General features: G+C 35.6%; 2 protein-coding genes and 1 long non-coding RNA gene across 3 annotated transcripts in view; all 3 read left to right on the forward strand.

Moving 5' to 3' along the window:
• Positions 1–17,325, forward strand: part of cntn1b (contactin 1b) — a 22,856-nt gene extending 5,531 nt beyond the window's left edge. The window contains 22 exon segments of the mRNA NM_001014814.1: positions 774–815; positions 1,015–1,141; positions 3,122–3,303; positions 3,389–3,484; positions 5,018–5,224; positions 5,324–5,423; positions 5,669–5,850; positions 8,092–8,216; positions 8,321–8,438; positions 8,546–8,696; positions 8,777–8,904; positions 9,006–9,178; positions 9,259–9,382; positions 11,012–11,179; positions 11,879–12,028; positions 12,102–12,172; positions 12,257–12,488; positions 13,981–14,093; positions 14,173–14,362; positions 14,447–14,562; positions 14,972–15,128; positions 15,810–17,325. Coding sequence (NP_001014814.1) covers positions 774–815; positions 1,015–1,141; positions 3,122–3,303; positions 3,389–3,484; positions 5,018–5,224; positions 5,324–5,423; positions 5,669–5,850; positions 8,092–8,216; positions 8,321–8,438; positions 8,546–8,696; positions 8,777–8,904; positions 9,006–9,178; positions 9,259–9,382; positions 11,012–11,179; positions 11,879–12,028; positions 12,102–12,172; positions 12,257–12,488; positions 13,981–14,093; positions 14,173–14,362; positions 14,447–14,562; positions 14,972–15,128; positions 15,810–15,892 — 3,035 coding nt within the window. The 3' untranslated portion in view covers positions 15,893–17,325.
• LOC147844665 (uncharacterized) overlaps positions 1–26,089 on the forward strand; it is an 892,045-nt gene that overhangs the window by 526,766 nt on the left and 339,190 nt on the right. The window lies entirely within an intron of this gene.
• pdzrn4 (PDZ domain containing ring finger 4) overlaps positions 18,071–26,089 on the forward strand; it is a 104,966-nt gene continuing 96,947 nt past the window's right edge. Inside the window, exon 1 of the mRNA XM_087247610.1 lies at positions 18,071–18,132. The gene's annotated coding sequence lies outside the window, so the exon portion shown is untranslated. The remainder of the gene's footprint in view (positions 18,133–26,089) is intronic.

Raw genomic sequence — 26,089 nt, forward strand, 5'->3', positions numbered from 1 at the left:
TGTCTGTCTGTCTGTCTGTCTGTCTGTCTGTCTGTCTGTCTATCTATCTATCTATCTATCTATCACACACATGACCTTTGACCTATAACCTAAATAACAAATAAATGTCAATCATGTCGTTACACATATTATAAATTTTTTATTTCCCACCTATAAGCAATAAATTGATGTCATCTACTACCTGTAGATAAGTAGATGAAGAGGCGCCCTCTAGTGTACCTAGGGTGAATGGTCTGTGTTCGAACTGGCTAAAATGTGCAATGACGTTAGCCGTATCAAACATTACAGGGGGCGCTAAACTGCGGTTTTCTCTGTGTTATTATCTATGATGTTTAACAGAGTAAATGAATGTTCACAGTATGTCTGATAATATTTTTATCTTCTGGATAAAGTGTTGTTTGTAAAGTCTGTCTGTTTGTCTGTCTGTCTGTCGGTCTGTCTGTCTGTCTGTCTATATCTATCTATCTATCTATCTATCTATCTATCTATCTATCTATCTATCTATCTATCTATCTATCTATCTATCTATCTATCTATCTATCTATCTATCTATCTATCTATCTATCTATCTATCTATCTATCTATCTATCTATCTATCTATCTATCTATCTATCTATCTATCTATCTATCTATCTATCTATCCTATCTAATCTGTCTGTCTGTCTGTCACATATAATGTTCCAGGACAAGTTTATTCTGTAAATTATATCTGTAGTATAAATAATCTTCCAAATCCAAATGAACTGAACCGTTTTTTTTTTTTCTTCCTCCAGCTGCAATTAAACCCAGGATCTTTGAACCCAGGATTTTTGACAGTACGTCTTTAAATTTTACCTTAAGTGCCTCAGATATTCATTTATACTTAGAATGAGCTAATGATAGACTAGATTTAGCACTGATAGACTAGATTTAGCGATGATTTCCACCATTACTTATATTAACCATATTGTAGTTAGTTGAGTAGTTTTTTTGTGGTAAATCTAGTCTAACATTGCCTCCTGTTCTTGTCATCAGAGGAGGCCACTGGCTTTGGGCCCATATTTGAGGAAGAGCCTCTGGACACTGTGTACGCGGAGGATTCACCTGAAAACAAAATATCTATGAACTGCAGGGTGCGTGCAAACCCACCGGCCATTATCAAGTAAGGTTTTATTCTTCTCCGATCACACATTCGTTTTGTTATTACCTCTGCCTACCAAAATTGACCTATCAGTAAGCACGACTCAGAGTTAGTGTTGCTAACTCGGACAAACTAACAGAGTTGTGTCACAATTAAACTAACAGACTATATTACAGTAGCTGGGCTTCCATTAATCTGTGTTAAAGTGCATTTTAAAGTATCAGATGAGAAACAAGTGATGGAAATAGCAAACTCTGAATAAAAATTTATTACATTTATAAAATATATGCTAACGTGAGGTGGTTTTGGCAAAAATATTACATCCTTAGTTCCAGGAACAAACATCTACTGTATATGACTAATCAGCTTTCTCCATTATGCTTGCTTTGTGTACCGTTGGTTACTAGGTTACCAATACTAAAGTCAGCTGCTCTAAGAACTTAATGCAACCCCACCTGATTCTCATTTGGGAACTTTGAAAAGACTCTTGCTTCACCTTAGCATAGAAACCAATGGCTAATTACAGCCGTCAGTGTGAAAAGCTTCTTCCAAGATGTTTTTGAAGGATCACTAATATTTATACAGTAGCGTTCAGTTGGAAATTAACATTAAAAATGCCACGGAAGGTGTTTATAAAAGATTTTACAATAAATATAGTGGATCAGGTACATTTGGAAAAGACGATTTACAGTAAGCGTTGGAAGCTTTATTTTACAATCACACATGAAAACAATCAAGTATATGTTTCACCACAGGGTCATTTAAATCTACCTATTTATCTAGTATCTAATAATTTTGTCAAAAAAATAAACAAATAAATGCGTTAAACTGTGATGACCTGTTTTTCCAAGATAAAGATGGGATGACATGGATATCATTAAATACTAACATTGAGTAAATCAGTATTTAGCATCACTGACGAAAAAAAGTTAACAATAGCACTGGCTCAAGAACTTTCTAACCAAGCTGTGTTATTACATAACAACTGGACTTCAATAAAGTAAGGTGATGTTTTCAGAGTTAAAAGCATAGTTTCTTTATTACCTAGACTTAATATATACAGTCTTGTTGATCTTCTGTATATTAGGTTGTCTTGTTTGGATTTAGGAAATGGAATATCTTTACATAAGTACACTAGACATATTATTTTACCACATTTGCAGAATAAACTCATTCAAACCTATGAGAGCTTTGGATCTTCCAGGGTTTTTCGCAACATAGGCTTGTTCTGAAATTGTAGCCCTATATACATTTCTAGAGATCGAGATGTATCCAGTTGTTTGTATGGCTGCATTTCGTTTTTAAAATAAACTCTTTGGGGCGGTATGATGGCATTCCAGCTGACTGCTTACCTTCGTATGGACGGTTTTCCCCTCTATTGCCAGTTTGTCAGTAGCTCACCATGTACATCGGCAGACTTGAGATGCAAAGAAGAGTTGACCACAACAACAGGGTTCGAGTCTGGCAAAAAACGGTTCCAGAAAGGCAAGTAAGACAAAAACAAAAAAATAAAATAAACAAGTAAATCAACGGGTGAGGTGTTTAAATCTGAAAACATGGTTAAAATCAGGCGAGGGCTTTTTTTCTGGACTGCTTTTGAAAACTGTCGGTTGGGTTGGAGAAGAGGGTGGGCGGATTAATCTGTGCCTTTGAAAACACTATTGGTTGGGTTTAGGGAAGGAGCAGGTGCACTCACGAGAGAAATTTAAGATCTCAAAAAATATACACAGGAGCCTTTGGTGGATTCGCAAAAATCAAAACTGCAAAGCAACATACCTCCTGGGACGTATTTGGCACTCTCGAAAAATATATATAGGGGTACATTTTCAGAATGAGCCTGGGTTGGTTTTTCTATGATGCTGAAACCTAAAATTGTAAGAGTTCCAGTCTTCTGATACTCAGCTGCTATTGGCTTTGTGTTTGTGGGGCGGGGCTTACCCATAGCTCAATTGGAAAAAGTTCTGTAGCAGAAGTTCATTAATGAAATGCCATACTTCACAGGTGGTGGTTAAACAACTGGCAAATTAAGCTGATGGAGCAGCCAGATGAGCACTTCAGCCTGGTTGGAGGAAACCTGGTCATTACAAACCCAGAAAAAAACAAGCATGCTGGAAAATATGTATGTGTGGCCAAGAACGTGTACGGCACCGTCATGAGCAAAGAGGCCAACGTCAAGTTTGGATGTATGTGAGGAATTGGACTTGTTGGGTTTGTGTTAATCATTTTTTCCCCTCTGTTGCTTAGTCTTAGTTGTACTTTGTTCTGCAGACCTGAACCAGTTTCCTACAGATGAGAGAGAGCCGGTGAATGTGAAGGAAGGACAGGGAGCTGTTCTGCTGTGTACACCTCCCTCTCGCTATCCAGGTAAGATCTGCTCATATATATCAGCAAAATTAACCTTAATATTGTAACAATTAAAAGATCGCTGTTAGATTTCAACAAGGGCTACTATGATAAGGCTCATTTGGCATTTGGGATTCTGTCTCAACCCTAAATAATGACAAATAAGATTTAGTTCAAATTAAGCATTAGTAAAATAAGTATTGAAGGCGTCACTATTTTTCTTAGAAAACATGTTTCTAAAAGTGCTGTTGACTTGACATTTTCACCTGATGTTGGTAACAAGCAAATAAATCCACATATGGATCTAATTAGTTTACAAATAAAGTTATGTGTAATAAAATGAAATGATGCAGGGAAAAAGTATTGAACACATGAAGAAAGGAAGTTGTAGAAAGGCAGTAAAAGCCAGACTCTCAGTAGTTCTTCAGCAACTCTCTGCTCTTCATCATTGTAAATAAATATAAGCTGCTTCAGTCCATCCTCTACATTATCAGGATGATGAAGATGAAACCAGGGTGGACATTTCAGCAAGACAATGGTCCAAAACACAGCCAAGGAAACTTTTAAATGCTTTCAGAGAAATAAAATCAAGCTGTAGAATGGCCTAACCAATCACCTGACTTGAATCCAATAGAAAAAATAGAAAATCAGAGATCAGAGTTGAAAGACCCACAAAACCATCAGTTTGTGAAAAAATCACACCTGAGCAATTGATGTGACTTAACTCTTCATATGAGAGGCGTCTTTAAACTGTCATCACCAAAAAAGCCTTTTACATAATGTATTAATTATGTTTCAGTAGTTCAGTACTTTCTTTTTTTTTGTATTGTTTGGATTTTAACCAAAATCTGATTCAATTCCAAGTTAATAGCTTCTTTAGAAATATTATTCAAAGGAAACAAACATGATGTCTTCAATATTTATTTACCCCCCCCCCCCCCCCCATATATACACATTGTATGATACAACCATACATCATACCTGCCAATACTCCCATTTTTCGTGGGAGTCTACCTGTATTTCAGACCCATCTCCCAATCCCCTTCCCTTTTGTTTTGTTATTTCTGCCAGAAAACTCCCGTAATTCCCCCCCTCTAAGCGTTTTGGTACAGTCTATAACACTCCTGGATCGCCCACTTTGGTATCGATCGCAGTGGCTTCCGAAACTCATGCATATATGTTACTTAGCTGTGTTATTCAAACACCTCACCCAGACACCTAGACATCCAATCCCACCCCCCGCCCTGGGTGTCCTGGATTTTCTGAGACAAATGTTGGCAGGTACATACACAATTCATCATTATTATTGTTGTTTATAAATATATTTGACAAAATTATCAATTTAATGGTACCTAAAAATCATACAGATGAATCATGCACATGACTATAAAGTATAAATAAACTATTAAAATATTATATAAATAATTATTATAAAAGATATGTATTATTATTCAATTATATATTATTATAACATTATATTAATTATTTAACAAATAATTATTTTTTTAGTAAGTTTACTAATAATGAGCATTGTGTTGTTTTGTTGTCTCTCAGATGAGGTGATGTTCCGCTGGATCTACAATGACTTCCCTAACTTCATCCTCCCAGATCAGCGGCGCTTCGTCTCTCAGAGCACCGGGAATCTGTACATTGCGAAAGTCGAGCCGTCTGATGTCGGCAATTATTCCTGTTTTGTGTCGAGCCCCACCATCGGCAAGAGTGTTTTCAGCATGCCTATAGCTCTGATTCCACAGATAGAGAGTAAGCGCTTTCACATTACCCACAATGGCAAGATTTCTGCTTAGAACACTTTTGTTTAACAATAACTAATAATCATTTGTATCTCTACACTTTAAACAGAGGAAGTGAAGCGATATCCTGCTGATATCCGGGTGAAATTTCCTAAGACGTATGCTTTGGTGCACCAGAACATCACTCTGGAGTGCTTTGCACTTGGAAAGTAAGTCAACGAATGCAGATAGTGTATATATCATGTGCATTGAACTAAAGAACAATGTTTCCCAACCCTGTTCCTGGAGGCACACCAATAGTACATATTTTGGATGTCTTCCTTATCTGAACCATTCAATCATGGGAAATGCTCAGTAAATATAACTGAACAATACCTTTCTGTTAGTGAAATATTGACTTTTGCACACTTTTCTGGTTGTTTTTCTTCATATAAACTCATTGTCTACCTTTCAGTCCTCTTCCACACATTCGCTGGAGGAAGCTAGACGCTGATCTCCCGCCAAACTATGAAGTCAGCATGAATGGAGCTTTACTTCACCTGATCAACGTCCAGTATGAGGACGAGGGCAGCTACGAGTGTGAGACGCTCAATGTGAAAGGGATGGACTGGTATCGACAGTGGCTCTATGTTGAAGGTATAACATAAAGAAGTATTAGACTCTATCCAGGACCCTATTGGCATTATTCTGCAATGCGGAAGTACGCTTGTTTTCTTTATTGTTTGAGAGCTTTCGATTCAGTTGCCTATGGGAGAAATGACTAGGAATATTTAACAGCAGAAATTGATCAAACTGCTTCCTCAACAAATAGGTTTGTTCATGACTATAGATAAAAAGTAGAATAAAATAATAAGAAAATATCAGTTTGAAACATGTAGCAGCATAACGAGCTGTTTTCAACATCTAAATATCAGTGGATGTGAATGAGACTGGAGGTCTCAAGCCAAAACGATTCCAATGGGCTCACATGCTCATACGTCAGTAACAAGGTCAATAATGTGTTTTATTTATTTTAGAATAGTCATTTTGAAGCATTTTTACAGAGAGCTCAAACGTACTGCAAGTTAATAAACACATGAAAATAGAAATCAGTTTAATAACATGCACAAACAAATCCTCACAACACATGCAAATACAGAAACATGTCCCAAGTGAAGAAAACACATGCATTTAGAAAAACATTGACACATTGGGAAAGTTCATTTCTTTGTTTATCTCCAGCAACACCGCTGACTCTGAAGAGGATTGAGCAGGGTTTATCAATTTTTGGTGTCCCCTAACACATTTCCATTGTGGTCTGCTCTATTTGCATTGCATTTCTGTATTTACCAGTGCTATGAGAATTTGTGCACACGTGTGTTGTCAAACTGATAGTGTTTTCTGCTTTTTTGTTTGCAAGTGTTTTCTTAACTTTGACCTCAGTCAACTTACATATTTCATCCCAGCAGGCACACAACCTCATAAGGGGTCAATATCAGGTTAGATTCAGGTCGTAAAGTCAGGTGACAAAAATTCTAGCCACCGTCTAATAACGACGTCAAACGACATCAATATTTGGTTGATTTCAGGTTGTGTTGGAAAGTGACCAAAATACAACATCGAGACAACATCTTAAACCAATGTCATGTTGACGTAAAATGCTGCCATTTATTTGTCAGGTATGGCAACCAAAATCCAACGTTTGATAGACTTCATAATGGTAACGTCCACACAACATCAAGCAGTAATATCATTAGATGTTGATATTTGGTTGATTTCAGGTTGTGTTGAAAAGTGACCAAATGACAACATCGAGCCAACATCTTAAGCTAACATCATATTAACGTCAAATACTGGCATTTATTCGTCAGGTATGGCAACCAAAACCCAACGTCTGATTGACGTTATAGTGGTAACGTCCACACAGCGTCAAGCAGTAACATCATTAGATGTTGATATTTGGTTGATTTTAGGTTGTTTTGGAAAGTGACCAAAGTACAACATCGAGACAACATCTTAAACCAACATTATAATGAAATCAAATACTGACATTTATTCGTCAGGTATGGGAACCAAAACCCAACATCTGATAGACGTCACAGTGGTAACATCCACACAACGTCAAGCAGTAACATCATTAGATGTTGATATTTGGTTGATTTTAGGTTGTGTTGGAAAGTGACCAAAATACAACGTCGAGACAACATCTTAAAAAAAATATTATAATGATGTCAAATACTGACATTTATTTATCGTGTATGGCAACCAAAATCCAACGTTTGATAGACGTCATAGTGATAACGTCCACACAACATCAAGCTGTAATATCATTAGACGTTGATATTTGTTGATTTTAGGTTGGACGTTGGACACTGACGTCCCCACGGTTTTGGGGTACAACATCAATCTGGCGTCATGTTGATGTCCTGTGCCTGCTGGGAGGAGTCGCACATATTGTTAAGCGCAGTAAAAACTTACATATGATAGTTAAAAAATAACACTAATCAAAATCAGAGAAGAGAAATTTAGAGAGAATTGGAAAAATAGAATCTTCACAATGTCACTGGAACACATTCAACACAATACTGTAGTCCCACTGTTAAAATTCTTTCAAATTTGGAATGACGGTATGTGTATATGTATCTATATTTATATATATATTATATCGTATTTACCGAGTTATTATTTTCGGTTTGACCTAAGATGAACCTGATAAAGAAAAAAACTAAATTGAACAATGAAGGTTATACTATATTTGAAGGATATCAAATGTTTTTGTTTTAATTGTTCTCTAACTTTGATATCCAGTGTGGATATATTTGTTTCTGAACAAAGATGCTCATTATATATGCGGAAAAAAGTGCATAATTGATTTTGATTGGGTGATTTTCTCCACAGGTCCTCCAGAGTGGGCGGAGCACATCAATGACACGGAGAAAGATGTCGGGAGTGAACTGACTCTCAGATGTGTTGCTGTTGGGAAACCAATACCATGGATACGTTGGCTAAAAGACGGCTATTCGGTTAATATCCTGCTTTATTTGCTGTCTTAAACCCAAACGAAAACTCTTCATGTTGTTTTATGTATACATACATGTTTGTGTAAATTTTTTTTTCTCATTCACAGTATGGCAAAGGGGAGCTGAAGTTTTCCAGTCTCACGTTTGAGGATTCGGGCATGTATCAGTGCATTGCTGAGAATGAATGGGGAACCATCTACGCCAATGCAGAGCTTCGGGTTGTCTGTGAGTTTTTCAATCCTTCTTTACTCTCATTATTGATTACAATTGTTTTCCGAAGGGAACATGTAATTATAGCTGAAGGTTGAGTTTGTTCAATGGTCTTTTCTCAGCCTGTGCTCCGACGTTCATATATAACCCAGTGAAGAAGATTCTGCTTGGGGCTGAAAATGGACGTGTGGTCATAGAGTGCAATCCCCGTGCTGCTCCCAAACCCAGATTCATCTGGAAACGAGGCTCGGAGCTCCTGAGCAACTCCTCAAGGTCAGTCTTAAGAGCATGCATTTACTGTACTTAGGATGGAATATAATGTTGTGGAGGCTGTCATTCACCTTTATTTTCAGGATATTCATTTGGGACGATGGAAGTCTGGAGATTCTGAATGCAACAAAAAGTGACGAGGGCTCATACACCTGCTATGCTGAGAATGATCGTGGCAAATCCAACAGCACTGGGACCCTCACTATTACTGGTGAGAGAACATAACAAACAAAAAAAATTCACATTTATAAATAATTAATGTGTTTATAAGTAATATAAAGTGCCACATTTATATCTCCTCAATTTTTTCAGAGGCCACCAAGATCACAGTTGGCCCATCAAACTCTGAGGCAGCTGTAGGGGATACAATAGTTCTCCAATGCTCTGCATCCTATGATCCCAGTCTGGACGTCACCTTCATCTGGACTGTCGATTCATACATCATTAACTTCTACACAGACTTTGAACACTACGAGCTGGACATGGTGAGCAGACACAAGAACCCCAGGCGTTCTGTTTATGGAATGAACAGGAAAGGGAAAATAATTGAATTGTTTTTTTGCAGGATCATGAGAATAGCGGAGACCTGCTGATCAAGAACATTCAGATTAGACATGCAGGACACTATATCTGCACAGCTCAGACTATAGTGGACAACGCCACCGCAGAAGCTGATGTTTTTGTCAGAGGTTAGTGATTTCTTCAATGTAAAATAATGATTCTTATATATTAGCATATTTAACCCTTCTGGTCTTTAGCGTAAGTTACTAGTGTGCCTCTTAAAGGGACAGTTTACCCAAAAATGAAAATTAAAAATCATTTACTCTCCATTAAATGGTTTTAACCAGTTCTTTTCTCCGTCGAGCACAAAAGAAGATAGTTGGTAGAATGCTGGTTCCTGGAACCCGTTGACTTCCATAGTAGGACAAAAAATTACTATGGAAGTAAATGGGTGCCAGCATTTTTTAAAATATCTTCTTTTGTTTTCAACAGAGGGAAGAATCTCAAATTGGTTTTGAACAAAAGAAATGTGTGCAATTTATGGAAGAATACTTATTTTTGGGTGAACTAACCCTGACCTACATTAAACATACCCCTAAACCTCACTCAATCCGGGTCACACCATCTTTGTAAACCCTCCGGTTTTACTTACCCTGCCCCGATCAAGATTTGAAATAAAGTTCTTGCATGGGAGGAAGGATTACTAACAATGATGCTGAAGACTGAATGTGCCAGCATTAGTTTACCTGTAAGGCTTTTAGAAACTGTTCTATGCAACACTCAACATCACTAATCCTCACTCACATCTGGGTCACGGCACCAATAAAACGACTCTGTACTTGCCCTGCTTTGTGCCGTTTTTGAAGCAGCTGTTACACCATGGAAAGCAGGCACACTAACAAAGTCTCGAAAGACTGGCGTTTTTAGAATTAGTTGCAAGTGGATCTCTTGCGGTGTCGGTTGAGCCACAGTCACTTCCTTAACCTCACTCCCATCCGGGTCACGGCACCAACTTAACTCCTTCAGTTCGACTAAAAATGAAATTTGAATTTCATTTCAGGTGTTAGAAGCAGTGCACTAAGTGAAGTTTATTTATAAAATAATTTCGAGAGGATCACGTGCTTATGATTGACACGGCTGGCCCCGAGTCACGCTAATGTACAAACCACCAATCAGCCGATTCCTAACTCAGTATAAATAACCATAGTATTAGATTACCTTTAGTCATCTTCGTCTTGAGGAATCCCCCCCTTCCACCCCCTCTCCTCCTCTTTTTCCTCTATAGGGCAGCACGGCGGCCTTGTGGCTAACACTGTGGCCTCACAGCAAGAATGCCTCCGGTTCGGTTCTCTACCCGGCCAGTTGGCATTTCTGTGTGGAGTTTATGTTCTCCTCGTGCTCGCGTGGGTTTTCCCCGGGTCCTCCAGTTTACTCCCACAGTCCAAAACATGAGACATAAGTAAATTACCTAAACCAAATTAGCACCATAGTCAAGTTCCACCAGCAGCACACCCTCGAGATCTACCTGAGCTCAAATTCCCGTCTCGCCTTGCAAACAGGAGGGAGCCCCGGGCTCAAGGATCTCATGAGCTCAGGGCTCTCTCTTGGGACAGCATGCCAAACTAGCCTATTACCAATCATCAGCTAAGTGTGAACTCTTGAATTGACTCTTAAGTCAGTCGTTAATAGGCATTTTATGAACAGGTCAGTGATATTTAGTTACACAAATAGCTGGCGTTCATTACACAAAGCTGTATTAATCATTTGTATTACTGTATAACTCAAAATAACATATCATTGTCATCTTCTTGCCGCAGGTTTGCCTGGTCCTCCAGGTGGCGTCCGTGTGGAAGAAATCGGCGACACATCAGTTAAAATACGATGGTGTTTGGGATCAGATCACGGTAGTCCTCTCATCCAGCATATCGTGCAAACAAGAGACTTTTACGCCCTTGATCCTGAAGACTGGAAAACCGCAACTACCAGTGAGTCCACTAGAGGGAGACAAAATGCACATTTTAAAGGAACAGTTCACTCATCAATAGAAATTTACTGCTAATTTGTTCACCCTCCAGCCATCTGAGATGTAGGCACAATCACTTTTAGAGTCAAAAAAGTATTTTTATATCAATCCTCATAGCTTCAGTTGATATATTAAAGGGACAGTTCACCCAAAAATGAAAGTTTACTCACTATTTAGCCTCACTCAAGGGTTTCAAATCCTCTATGAGTTTCTTTCTTCTATTGAACACAAAAGAAGGTGTTTTGAAGAAAGCTGAAAACCTGTAACCATTGACTTCTATAATAGAAAAACAAACACTATGAAAGTCAATGGTTACAGGTTTCCTGCTTTGTTTAAAAAATCTTCTTTTATGTTAAGCAGAAGAAAGAAAGTCAAACAGACTTGGAACAGGTAAAGGATGAGTAAATGATCACAGAATTGTCGTTTTTGGGTGAACTATCCCTTTTAAGTTATTGTAAAGAGAATTAGTTTGTCTGTGTGAGAAACATTATTGTAATCTCAACACCAAACGTGTCATACCATAGAAATCAAGTAATAATTTTGGAAATGATGTCCAATTTCTTATGCAGACTGATACATTTTTTTCATAAGTCCTAAACACTTTTAAGAAGAGAAGGGGATTACTTTTGTGTTTTTTGACTCTCAGTGTGTGTTTTCCCAGCTCCTGCGTTTCTGAATGGATCTACAGAGTCAGCCACTGTAGTTGACCTGTACCCCTGGATGCAATATGAGTTCAGAGTGCATGCCATCAATGAATTCGGAGCTGGTGAAAACAGCCGTCCGTCCATTAAAATCAAGACATGGGATGCCAGTAAGTTTGTATAGTAATTAATAACTAATGTTTGCATCCATCATTGTCTCACCCAGACTTTTTCTTGTTTTAGGGCCAACAGTAGCTCCTTCTGACGTCATTGGACAAGTGGGAATAAGCGGAGAGTTGATCGTGACTTGGAATGTGCGTGTTCATGTGCTTTAATGCTTGATTTGTTAATTAGCAGGCAGTTGTGGATTTCTAATGTGTTCCTTAATTCTATTGCAGCCTGTGAAACCTCAGTTTTTCTTTGGGAAGAAGTTTGGCTATGTTGTGGCGTTCAAGCAGCATGAGGATTATGAGTGGAAATGGTCAACCGTGGAGGATCCCGAGACCAGACGTTATGTGTACAAAGAGAGCATGACACCAGATACTGAAATACAGATCAAAGTCAGCACCTTCAATAACAAAGGAGAAGGACCCGCAAGTCTTATATCAGTGGTTTACTCACCAAGAATAGGTGAGAATTTTATATATGTATGCAGGTATTTTTAAATGTAAATGTATGGATTTAAAATGTATGGTTCCCAGAGATGGGTTGCGGCTGGAAGGGCATCCGCTGCGTAAAAACGTGCTGGATAAATTGGCGGTTCATTAAGCTGTGGCGACCCCAGATTAATAAAGGGTCTAAGCTGACAAGAAAATGAATGAATGAATGAATAAAATGTATGGATTTTTAACTTTAATTTCGTATTATCTTTTGAATTTTATTTAAATATTTTTATTTAAACTGATGTTTAGTAAGGATATTTAATGTCTGTTTAATCCTCTTTTTCATTTATTTTCTTGTGTTTACTATTTTATTTAATGAATTCATTTTATTGTATTTCATTGTAATTGTAATGTTTATTGTGTTTTTTCTGATGAATATTCATTTTTAACATTTTTAAATTATATTTTCTTTTTTAACTATTTAAAAATAACTTTATTTATTTATTGAGTTTTCTTTTTTATCTGTTTATTAAATTTTCACAGATATAACAAAGTAATTTTACAGAGAAATTTAAACAAATATTATTCCCACCCCCACCCTCCAAACAAGTTGAAATTACATTTAGAAAAGAAGAGAAAAAAAGAGAGAAAAGAAGAAATATAAACAAACATACAAACAAACAAACAAATAAATTAATTAAATAAATAAATTGCTTAATAAAAATAAATTAATAAAACAAATCAATAAATAAAAAAATTAAAAACCTGTACAGAATATACATATACCTTGATAACCCAATATTACAAACATTAATCCTCAGGTATTTATAGAAAGTAATTAATTACATTTGCTTTGCAATTGTAAGGCCCTAAGATTTAGATTGACGGTCTGTGGAGATACTCACATGCTCAGTTAAGAAAATTCTAAATAGGTCCCATGTTTCAGAAAAAGCTCTAGTATTGCCGTTTATTGTAAACCTGATTCTTTCCAAATGGATGAAGCTCATTGCATCTCTCAACCAGTTGTCAAAACTCGGGGGAAATCTTTGTTTCCATAATAAAAGAATACACTGTCTTGCTAACAAAAATGCAAGGGCCTTTGCAGTGCAGCTCCCCTGCTATTTGGGGAGTTATTATGTTTTCTAATACATTTTATTTCACATGTTTTTATTTTATGTTTTTTAGATGTGTTCTCTCCCAATGATTAATATTACTGGATTTTAAAAATAAATTATTCTATTTATATATTATTCTATCTATTATATATTATATTATTTTTATAACCTTCTTTGATGCACATAATATATCTATCTATTACTTGTTAATGAATTTAATTATTTTATAACTATCTTGTTCTCATTTAAAGTATAGTTTTCAATGACAGAAGTAGTATCTCTTATTATTTATAAATTTTCCATCCATCCATCCATCTAATGTATTTGTTTATGTATATTCTTTTTTAACTGATTTACTTAAAAAAATGCTCAGTCAAGGCATCCTTTATGTATTGTCCCCCTCAGCACCGACTGAAGCCCCACTAGATGTGTATGCCCGTCAGGTCACCTCCACAGAGGCTTTAGTCTGGTGGTTACCAGTCTACCAGGCACCACCAATGTGGGTCGACGGATACCAAGTTAGTTTGGGTCTTAAGTGAAATAACTTGGAATAACCAAGATGTCCTGCTCCTCATGTGTCTTCACTTGATTTTGCAGATACGCTACTGGAGAAAATACGATGATAATGAAGCTGCTGCATCTCGAGTCATTGTTCACAGAACTGTAAACCAAACCCGTCTGGAAAACATGCGACCTGATTCGCATTACCTTATTGAGGTGCGAGCGTTTAATGGAGCAGGACTGGGACCACCAAGCGAACACTGTGAAATGTTTACCAGAAGACCCCGTAAGATATCTTTGAAGTCACACATTTTTATTATTGCTGTCATATTTGAAATGAGAATACTGTATATGTATGTTGTGCTTTCAGCCCCAAGTCGTCGTTTGAGAGTTTACAAGTATGTCAGCTTTACACGCAAATGGCTGTATCTGTATTGGGATCACATCTATAACTACTGGAATGAGTCTTATGTGGAGGGGTACAAGGTGAGCTGATCATAGTTAAAGTTTTATTAGAAAAATCTGTTGACAAATGACTTGTTAGTCCTGTTATCTTTTGAACAATTTAATTTGTTATTCAATTTTATATATTTTTGTTTATTTATTACTAGAATTTGAATTATATTATCCTTGTTTTAATGGATATTTATAAATTTATTTTTTATTTTATTATCGCAACCTAAATTTTATTTTATTTTAATACAATTTTGTTTCAGTTTATTATTTAAAGTAATTATGCACACAGCTGAAAGGGCATCCGCTGTGTAAAACATTTGCTAGATAAGTTGGCGGTTCATTCTACCTTGGGCCCCCAGATTAATAAAGGGACTAAGCCGAAAAATAAATGTTTACTTATGTATATTGATATCACTGAAAAAGGGTGTTTTTCCCTCAGATTTTGTTCCGGAAGGAAGGTGAGCGTTATGGGAAGCTTTACACCACCGGCAGGCACTACATTGACTTCCCCATGCCAGAAACTGGTGATTACGTCATAGAGCTGCGAGCTCGCTGTGAGGGAGGAGATGGACCCATTTCACAGATCAGAGTACAGGGTCAGTGCTTCATACACTAATAATATCCATGATTATCAGGGCAAAAATTATGTCTCAATTCACCGTAATTGAAAACATATATTATAATCCCAAACCCACATCAAAAAAACATCAAAAATGCAAATAGTTTTGATGTCAATTGACTTTTTGATGTATTTTTGACATCAATGTTAGATGTCAGTTAGATGTCATTTTGACATCATCAAGCATTGTAGGGATACAAAATACAGCGCAAATTTGTTATTTGTTATTAAATAAGACCATTTCTTATATTAGTATTCTTTTTGTATCGTTATTTTGGTGGTTAAAACAGCATTAATGTGTGAATGTCAAACAGACAGAAAGGTTTTTACATCAAATTGATTTGCATTTTTGATATTGTTGTGATGCCCGCTGGGATGATTTCCAAAGGACAATGAAGTAATAATGCAGAAATTCAATACTACACTCAATAAGAACACAGTTAATTTAAATTATATTGATATTTCCCTATTTTATTGTATTGTTAATAAAATAAATGCAGCCTTTATGAGCAGAAAATCCTTTCTTTTAGTATTTTCAGTATGGTTTAAAAACACCATACCAATCCCAAACTCGATCTCTAGAGTATTCACCTCAGCAATTAAAATCCATTGTGATGTTCAATCCATTTCACTTCCTGTTGTTTTGTGTTGTGTTCAGGTAAAGCAGCCGTGGGTGTTGAATCTGTCAGTGTGGTCTCTGTCCTGCTGCTGGCTCTTGCCTGGACCACTTTAGGCCTGTAGGCAAAAAAAAAAAAAAAAGACTGTCAAACCTTGCAAAATCCCTCCGAGATGAAAACATATGGTCCGAACAGGACAATCTCATGGTGCAAATGAAGTTTGTTTGAGAGTGTAACGAATATAAAGAATGTGTTTGTATAAAATAAAATAGCCACAATCAATCAATGAAATGGTGTTGTAAAATAAACATATACAGTATAGTAGCAGGAGTTGGTGAATTTTTGATGGCTTATTCAGACACTGTATAATATATTTATTCATTCCCAGCAAACAATCTTTGTTTAATAGACATCTAATACACATCTAGGTGTAAACAGCTTGGCTAAGACAAGGTTACACTTGGGCTGTCAGTGAAAATCTAATAGACATCGAAGAATAGCCCAAAACTAGCTATATGAATAACTACTTATTCATTCCTGTTTATTTGATGACTAGTCTAGTTTTGGCCTATTGTTAGACGTCTATTAGATTTTCACTGACAGCCCAAATTTAGCCTTGTTTTAGTCTTGTTTTAGCCATGTTTAGATGTCTATTAGACATCTAAGAATAGTCCATAACTAGAATAGTCATCAAATAGACAGATTAGACAGATTTATATGTGTAGTCATTCATTTCTGTTTGTTTGATGACTAGTTTGGGCTATTCTTATACAAGACAAATCTTATATAAGATTTTCACTGACAGCCCAAATTTAGCCTTGTTTTAACCAAGACAACTATGTTTAGGCGTTTATTAGACATTTTTTAAAAACAAAAAATGCTTGCTGGGTTCATTCATTTATTTAGTTTTTGTTTAGTTATGCTTTGGAATTGTGTTATGGGACCTTCATCTGTGCTCCATCAAGTTTCAATGTGAATATTTAACTCTGTACTTTAACAAAGTGACTTTTATAGATTTTTTTTTTTTTGTAGTAGTTTAAAACAATAGATTGTATAAGACTTAATAATGATGCACAATTACAGAAAATTCTAGCCACACATTGTAGATTTTGTAAAATCATTTACATGATCAACAAAGTTTCAAACAATTCAAAATCACTTTGTTAAACTTTTCAACATTAACATTTGTTGGAGCAGAGATTAAGTTCGTAATTGAAAAGCATAAATAAAAAACACCCACTAATCACAAAAATCTACAGGAATTACTGTAAATGAGTGGATTGTAAATTAGTGAATGTATTTATTAAACATAACATCTTTTTTAGTCATTTTCCATGTCATCAGCGGCACAACTGCACCATTAAAATTGTTTAGTTTTTTTGTTTATGCACTTGGCTTTCAGCTTATTTTTTACGTTTGGTAATATTTATAAAACCACTGTTTGATTTTAAAGTGACTTCCCTAGATTTTTTCCACGTATTTTAAATGATTCACACTGCTATTTTCACCTGTAGCTACTGTACATCAGTAAATATTACAAATAAAAATATTGCCCAACAAAATGCTTCTCTTTTTCTCACTGTAGTTATGGTATATTTTATAACCGTCTTGGAAATTTGCAATTAAAGTTTCTACCTTAAATCAAAGAATGTTTGAATCATTTCTAAAAAATATAATTTTATTTTTAACTATATTATCACAGTTTTTGCGAAAGTTTTCCAAGATATTTTTAAATAAAGCCTATCGCAGATGTTTTCTCTCTAAAACTGTTGGATAGATGATTATAAACTATAGCATGACAATTTTTCACACTGTAAATATGCATCGTTAAATGAACAGTAACAATAATTATTCATTGATTGCTTAATTTCATATTCTAAAACTAATTAAAATTATTTTATTAAAAACTAATTTTACTTTTATTTTGTTGAAAAACTGCCAACATTTATAAATTTGTCATTTTATAAATTCGCGAGATTACTTACAAAATAGTTTTGAAGAAAAGTGCTGAACTGTACAGGTAGTTTGATATAAATGGTTTAAATTTAAACGCATTAAACAAAAATGCATATAAAAAGCTGCAATTTTTGCAAATATCTCAAGCTCCACTAACTGACAGAAAGAACATGTAATAAAATGTAAATACATTTTGAAAATAAATAAATAATATGAAATGTACAAATCTATTAAGTGTGAATTGTTTCAATTAACGTTCTCTAGTGGCCATCGCTGTTATAACGCCAAATAAACACACCGTACAAGCGCACGTGCTTTAATTACGCAGCCATCACGTGAGACAAGTAATCAGGGTCAGTCACACCTGTCAAAGTGGACGGAAGCAAATCCACGCTGGAGATGAAAATAGTGAGTAATAACGTTTGTTTACCTGACATTCTTTTTGAAGATGGGTTTACATGTCAACGTTTAAGCAACATATTGCAATTTAGTCGTTTTAAAATCCAAATAATATCGCTGTCCTCAAAATATATATATATACATATACGCACTGGGCTGTAAGGCTCAGATTCATCCAGTAGATGTCAGCATAACATTAGCTAGAGACACAGTAGATTCAAATCAATGGATCCTGTTCAAGTTCTATTTAATTAACTAGATAATATATTCATTTTTGTCTATAGTACTCTCATTATTAAATGTCCTGTTTAGGGTGGCTAAATCTGCTTAAATAAACAATACCCCTACACCTTGAGCGATACAATAAACTTGAACCGTGTGTGTGTTTTGTTTGTGTAGGCTATATATATATATATATATATATATATATATATATATATATATATATATATATATATATATATGATTTGTAATTCTAGAGTTGAAAAATATATATGTAAACCGCCATTTTTGCACTGTTGACATCTCATTTTAATTTTTATTTATGTCTGTTAAATCCACACATAAACTAATATGTGAAATACACTCAAAAGCATAATTTGCTGCTTGTTCAAAGTACTTATTTAAAATGTGCTTATCATAATTCTTTTTTGGGACAGCTGAAATGTTTTATGTTCAATCCACTTCAATTCAAGCTAAGTTAATCGATTTTTGTTGTGGAACCAGGGGCGGATTTAACCAATAAGCACAGTAATCGGCCGCTGAAAATCGGCCCTGGGAAATCTGAGCGCCCCCAAATAAATACCTAGAAGTAAAAATTATGCCTAAAGATTATATATAACATCATTTACTATCATATATGTTAAGGGTCTAAAAATTTTAATTTGTGTTGTTAAAAAGATTTAAATTTTAAAATGAAATAGTTTATTTATTCATTCATTCATTTTTTTGTCGGCTTAGTCCTTTTATTAATCTGGGGTCGCCACAGCGGAATGAACCGCCAACTTATCCAGCATGTTTTACGCAGCGAATGCACTTCCACACGCAACCCATCTCTGGGAAGTTTATTTATTATTTTTATATTTATTTTAAGATTAACAACATAAAAACAAATCATTTTAAAGGTTTTACAATATGTTACAAGATGCTACATAAGCATTTAGATAAACTGTAGAAAAAGGAGATTGAGTGATATAAAAAAAAAAACAACCCAGCAAAATATCTAAAAAATAAAGTACAAAAGGTGCATTTTAAAACTTTTGGCTGGATTTACTTAGGGCCCCCAAATCACTAAATCCCTGCAACCCTGCATTTGTTTTGACAGTGTATGGGATTTGCTTGTATTGCCTTGTGTCAGATTTCTATATGGGATTAGGGATGTATTAGTGTCTGTGTGCAAGTGTGTACTGTAAACGTTTCATGATCTGTATGCATTCTGTTCTGCTTCATCCCTCATTGACGCACACATATTCATAAATCAGTGGTTGTGAGTGAGAAGGCACTAATTAAACATCACCATTAAGACTCTTAATGAAGCAGCACTGGCAGTGACTTACAGAACACAGATTTCCTCAAATCCTGCAAAGCCACACATGCTGTTTCTGCTGTGGCTTGATGTCTTATGTGTGTTTAAACACGTATTATCATTTAGATGTTGTCTTTTTGTCCTTGCAAGTTATTGTGGTTGTTTTGAATATAATGGCTGTATAGTGGGATTTGTGTGATTTGATATTGCATGTGTATTCATAAAGAAGATCATAGTTGTTCTAGATTATTTTTTATACTCTTTATTGCCTATATTATTATTATATATATTATTTTTAGCAAAGTGCCCCATTAATCTCATGTACAGGTAAAGTCAGAATTATTAGCCCCCCTGTTCATTTATTCCCTAATTTCTGTTTAACGGAGAGAAGATTTTCTCAACACATTTCTAAACATAATAGTTTTAATAACTCATTTCTAATAATGATTTATTTTATCTTTGCCATGATGACAGTAAATAATATTTGACTAGATATTTTTCAAGACACTTCTACACAGCTTAAAGTGACTTTTAAAGGCTTGACTAAGTTAATTAGGTTAACTAGGCAGATTAGGGTAATTAGGCAAGTTATTGTATAATGATGGTTTGTTTTATCGAAACAAAATATAGCTTAAAGGGGCTTATAATTTTTACCTTAAAATGATTAAAAAAAAACTAAAAACTGCTTTTATTCTAGCCAAAATAAAACAAATAAGACATTCTCCAGAAGAAAAAAAATATTATCAGACATTCTGTGAACATTTCCTTGCTCAGTTAAACATAATTTGGGAAATATTTAAAAGAGAGAAAAAAAAAAAGAAAAAAAATCAAAGAGGGGGTCGATAATTCTGACTTCAACTGTATGTTTTAGGTGAGAGTCAGATGTCAATATGAACTCAAATATTTCTCTTTAGATTCCCCCAACACCAAATTGTTCTGTGTTCTGCATGTGCTCATGTTGGTAGATCTGTTCTCATACCACAATTTACATATTTCTGTGTATTTTTATTGCTACAGAGGATATCTTATTACTTAATTCTTACTGTAAATGAAAACTATTAGTCTGTGCATGTGCATTTTGTTATAAATTAGAGTCTTTGGCTTTCTTTTCTGAACATGCAATGATGAATTTAAGGCTTTAACTGTTTATAAGCCCTGGAAAATTGTCATAGAAATGATTTGAGATTTGAGTTGTCTTAAATCAGTTTGGTACCACCTGAAATATAAATTTACATTTCAGTATTTAGCAGATGATTTTATCTAAAGTACTTTAAAGTTATAAATCTATAAATCAGGGGTCACCAATCTCAGTCCTGGAAGGCCGGTGTCCCTGCAAGGTTTAGCTCCAGCTTGCCTTAACACACCTGCCTGGGTGTTTCAAGTATATCTAGTAAGACCTTGATTAGCTTGTTCAGGTGTGTTTGATTAGGGTTGGAGCTAAAATCTGCAGGACACCAGCCCTCCAGGACCAATTTTGGTGACCCTTGCTATAAATCATTCATTCATTTTTCTTCAGCTTAGTCCCTTTATTCATCAGGGGTCGCCATAGTGCAATGAACCGTCAACTTATCCGACATATGTTTTACACAGCGGATGCCCTTCCAGCTGCAACCCATAACTGAAAAACATCCATGCACACTCATTCACACACACACTACAGACAATTTAGTTTACCCAATTCACCTGTACCGCATGTCTTGAGCTGTGGGGGAAACCAAAGCACCCGGAGGAAACCCACACCACCACAGGGAGAACATGCAAACTCCACACAGAAATGCCAACTGACTCAGCTGGCACTTGAACCACTGAACTTCTTCCTGTGAGGCAACAGTGCTAACCACTGAGCCAGCTTGTCACCTAAATTTATAATATTTTATATAAATATATTTTATATCAATAGTAAATTTTTACTTTTAATGTAAGAATAAAAATTTTGTGGAAATGACAACATTATGATTATTTATTTTATCATTAATAACATCATTAATAATAATAAAACACAAATTACATTTTATTTTGTTAAAAAGAATTATTGCTAAGATTTTATAGGGTGTTCTTTAGTTTTAAATACTTAATTTTTTAAAATATATTTTGTATTCTTTATATTATAATTCAGTAATTGACAACATAATAAATGCTTCCTTTGTTCTTCCTTTTACTTTTAATAATTAATTTCAGTTTTTGTGGAAATGACTACAAACAATAGTAGTAGTAATAATGATAATAATAATAGTAATAATAATAATAATAATAAAAGTAATAACAATAATATACATTTAATTGATATATTTAACATATACATATATTTAATATTTATAGATATTTTAAAGAATGCGATTAATAACTTCTTTTATTGTTATAAATCACTAACCGACAGTATAATACATGTTCAGTCCATTCTATAACTCTGTGGCTTTGCATCTTTAATTCACTAAAATTCATTAACATCTCCTTTGCATTTTTAAACCTCACTTCAGAAGCCTTACAGTAAAAAAACATCAGTTGTAGAGAAATTAATAACCAAGAAGACTTAAATCAGCATTGACTTAAATCACATGACATCTCAGCCTTTCCTCATCTAAATAACATCTGTGTTTGCCAACAAATGCTTATTATGCAAATCAGACGTGCATATGTTCACCATACATCCAATGTTTCAGCAGCAAGTGTGTTGTCTGTTATTTAGTAGCGCCATTGTGGCAGAAAGAGCTCTGTCGGATGAATCTGGCTGTCTTTTAGCTTAGAAGCAAGCATGTAAAGCAGGCTGTATTAGCTCTGACAGACCATCATAAATCAGCCAATGTGTGTGTGGCAGGGCCTGCAGTGCAGAAGCAAGTGTTTTCCAAAAGCGGGCCGCTTGAATCTCAGGGTTCAGCGGGGTCTCGGTGAGGACGTATACCACATATATACAACCCTCCTGGGCCGGTTTGATGTGGATTGTCATTCATAATACACGCCAAAGCATCACGGCGCTTGTCAAACCCCCTGTAGTTTTTATTGGTTTGGCAGGGGGTGTCATATATGTGCGTAATTGCAGGTCGCGTGGACGTTTTTATTGGATTGTTTGCACAGTAAAGAAGCGCTATGTGTTCCTCTGTGCCTCAACATATCCCATGCTGCTCGGCTTATTTGTGACATCTTATTTAGTATGGTCTAACAGCATTTCTCACCTCTAATGCAACAAAGCGGCAGATCGGAAAATGACGCCTTCGTAGAAGCAAATGTGTTGTGTAAATTCATTTAACCGGTGACTCTAAGCTCCACCGAGGTGATCGATTGCGTTTTTACGGCCCACAATAGAGGCATGGCTCCTTCAGAGATGATATTGAGGTTTTGTGTGTGTGTGTGTGTGTGTGCTTCTAGTGTGCAATTGCTCTTCCAATCTTTTCTCTGGCTCGTCAGCACTTTGCCAGTGTTCGCCAACCCACCCTGCCTGCTGAGAGACCCTTTACCTCTGTTGGCGCTTCACACTAAATCACAATTTTTTCACCCCCTGTAAGAAGCTTGGCAAGATGGGGTGGCAATCAACACCATCATCTCTCAGCTTAATTGTGGATTATCCTGAATTCTGAAATGAGTTTTGAAGCAGCCGATAATATCCAGCCCAAAGCACCAACAGCCAAGCACTGATAACCGGCTGTGGGTGCGAGACAGGTTGATGGCAAGTTTTTATTTTATTTTATTTTATTTTATTGCACAGGCACTGATAACTGGCTGTGGGTACGAGCCAGTCGATGGCACCATTTTATTTTATTTTATTTTATTTTGTTTTATTCTTTTATTTTATTTTCTTTTTTTTTTATTTTGCAATTAATAGTGCAGTTAATAGCTATTTATTCATTCATTCCTTTTCTTTTCGTCTTAGTCCTTTTTTTAAATAGGCGTTACCACAGTGGAATAAACCACCAACTTATCCAGCACATGTTTTACACAGCAGATGCTCTTCCAGCTGCAACCCATCACTGGAAAACACTCACACACTCTCATTCACACACATACACCAAAGACAGTTTAGCTTACTCAGTTCACCTATAGCGCATGTCTTTTTGAATTGTCGGGGAAACTAGAGCACCCAAAGGAAACCCACACGAACACGGGGAGAACATGCAAACTCCACACAGAAATACCAACTGACCCAGCCTAGACTCGAACCAGCGACCTTCTTACTGTCATTTGACTGCCCTACCTACTGCGCCACCGCGTCACCTATTTTATTTTATTTTATTTTATTTTATTTTATTTTATTTTATTTTATTTTATTTTATTTTATTTTATTTTATTGCTGGTGGCCTTAATTCGCTTTACTGTTTTAATCCATTTCCCACAAATGCAGTGCTGTGGAACCACTTTTGGCCCTGTCCCAAATTCCAATCCGTTTGTGAACCAAAAATAAAAATCTTCTAAGCTCAAAAATGTAAAACTGTAATGTCAGACACATTTGTCTGATTCGTTTAGAGAGGAAAAGTATTATGCAAACATGTACACTAAAAAAAACACATTTTCACTCAGAAATTGCTTGCGAACTCAATAAACAATAATTCTATTTGTGGTCACGGTGGCGCAGTGGGTAGCATGATCTGGTTCAAGCCCCAGCGTGATCAGTTGCCTTTTCTGGGTATAGTTTGCATGTTCTCCCACGAGTCCCAAGACATGCACTATAGATGAATTGGATTAACTTAATTTTCCGTAATGTATATGTGTGAATGAGAGTGTATGGATGTTTCCCAGTGTTGGGTTGTAGCTGGAGGGGCATCGGCTGCATAAAACAAATGCTGGATAAGTTGGCGGTTCATTCCGCTGTGGTGACCCCTGATTAATAAAGGGACTAAGCTAAAAAGAAAATGAAAGGACACTTTCTCATGTATAAGGAAAACAGTTCAAAGCCATATTACACTTTTATTGTTTTGTTGCTTGAAACTCATTTTCTCCTCTGACACATATATCATAAAAATGTTATTTTCTTATAACACTGTTTTGATTTAATAATAATACATACACACATACCACAAAGCCATATTTTTTTTACCATGTACTGACCTTAATATGAGCATCAACACTATTTCAGTGGAAAGGCTGAGTGTATGTCTGTGTGTGAGAGAGAGAATGGAAGAGTGCAGTATGTCATTGTAGAAAGACAGTCAATGTCCTCTTATCTAGTAACCTCTCACCAACACTCTGTTTTCACACTCTCACCTTTCAATCTCTCTGAAGCTGTGTGCATGTGTGTGCGTCTATGTGTGTGTGTGTGTGTGTGTGTGTGTGTGTGTGTGTGTGTGTGTGTGTGTGTGTGTGTGTGTGTGTGTGTGTGTGTGTGTGTGTGTGTGTGTGTGTGTGTGTGTGTGTGTGTGTGTGTGTGTGTGTGTGTGTGTGTGTGTGTGTGTGTGTGTGTGTGTGTGTGTGTGTGTGTGTGTGTGTGTGTGTGTGTTTTCATATGCACAGTGCAGGTCTGCTCATGTCATACTGGGAACAAAATGATGTTCTTGAATCCTGGACCCTTGAATTGGCTTGGAGCGGGAAACAGTCTTGTGAAGACAGGGAGCATTAAAGTGAAGGACTCTGTTTTGTATTCTGTGGTCTGAGTTTGATTCCAGCAAGCTAGTATGGCTTTGTAATACTAAAAAGTATAGGTGATATACAGTATGTGTAGAATTCATAAATGAGCTTGATGCAGTGCAGGATTTTTGCTATTTAGTTAGAAGGAAGTTTAAAAATTAGATTATAAGAAAAAATAATATAAGTTTTGTTTGTCTCAAACTCAATTTATTCTTGCTTGGAATTGCTCATCTATAAAAAAAATATTGAACACAGATAATGCCGAGTGCATTTACATTTTCTGTCACAAATGAACCTTAATTCACAAACCTAATTAAATAAATCTTAATTAACACATAATGTTTATTGACTGATTGACTAATTTGATTGACTGACTGACTGACTGAGTTAGTTGGTTGGTTGATTCATTTGTTGGTTGGTTGGTTGATTGATTGATTGGTTGATTTGATTAGTTGGTTTGGTTGGTTGATTAATTGATTGGTTGATAGATAGAGTGGTTGGTTGATAGATTGATTGATTGATTGATTTATTGATTCATTTATTGGTTGATTGATTAGTTGGTATGGTTGATTGGTTAGTTGACTGGTCGACTGGTTGGTTTGTTTGTTGGTTTATTAGTTGGGTTGGTTGGTTGGTTGGTTGGCTGGTTGATTGGTTGATTGATTAGTTGGTTTGGTTGGTTGAATGTTTGTTTATTTGATTGGTTGGTTGATTGATTAATAGTACATTTCAAAATCTATCTATCTATCTATCTATCTATCTATCTATCTATCTATCTATCTATCTATCTATCTATCTATCTATCTATCTATCTATCTATCTATCTATCTATCTATCTATCTATCTATCTATCTATCTATCTATCTATCTATCTATATACACTATATA

The sequence above is a fragment of the Danio rerio genome, chromosome 4 (assembly GCF_052040795.2).
Source record: "Danio rerio strain M-AB ecotype USA chromosome 4, GRCz13ab, whole genome shotgun sequence".
NCBI lineage: Eukaryota > Metazoa > Chordata > Actinopteri > Cypriniformes > Danionidae > Danio > Danio rerio.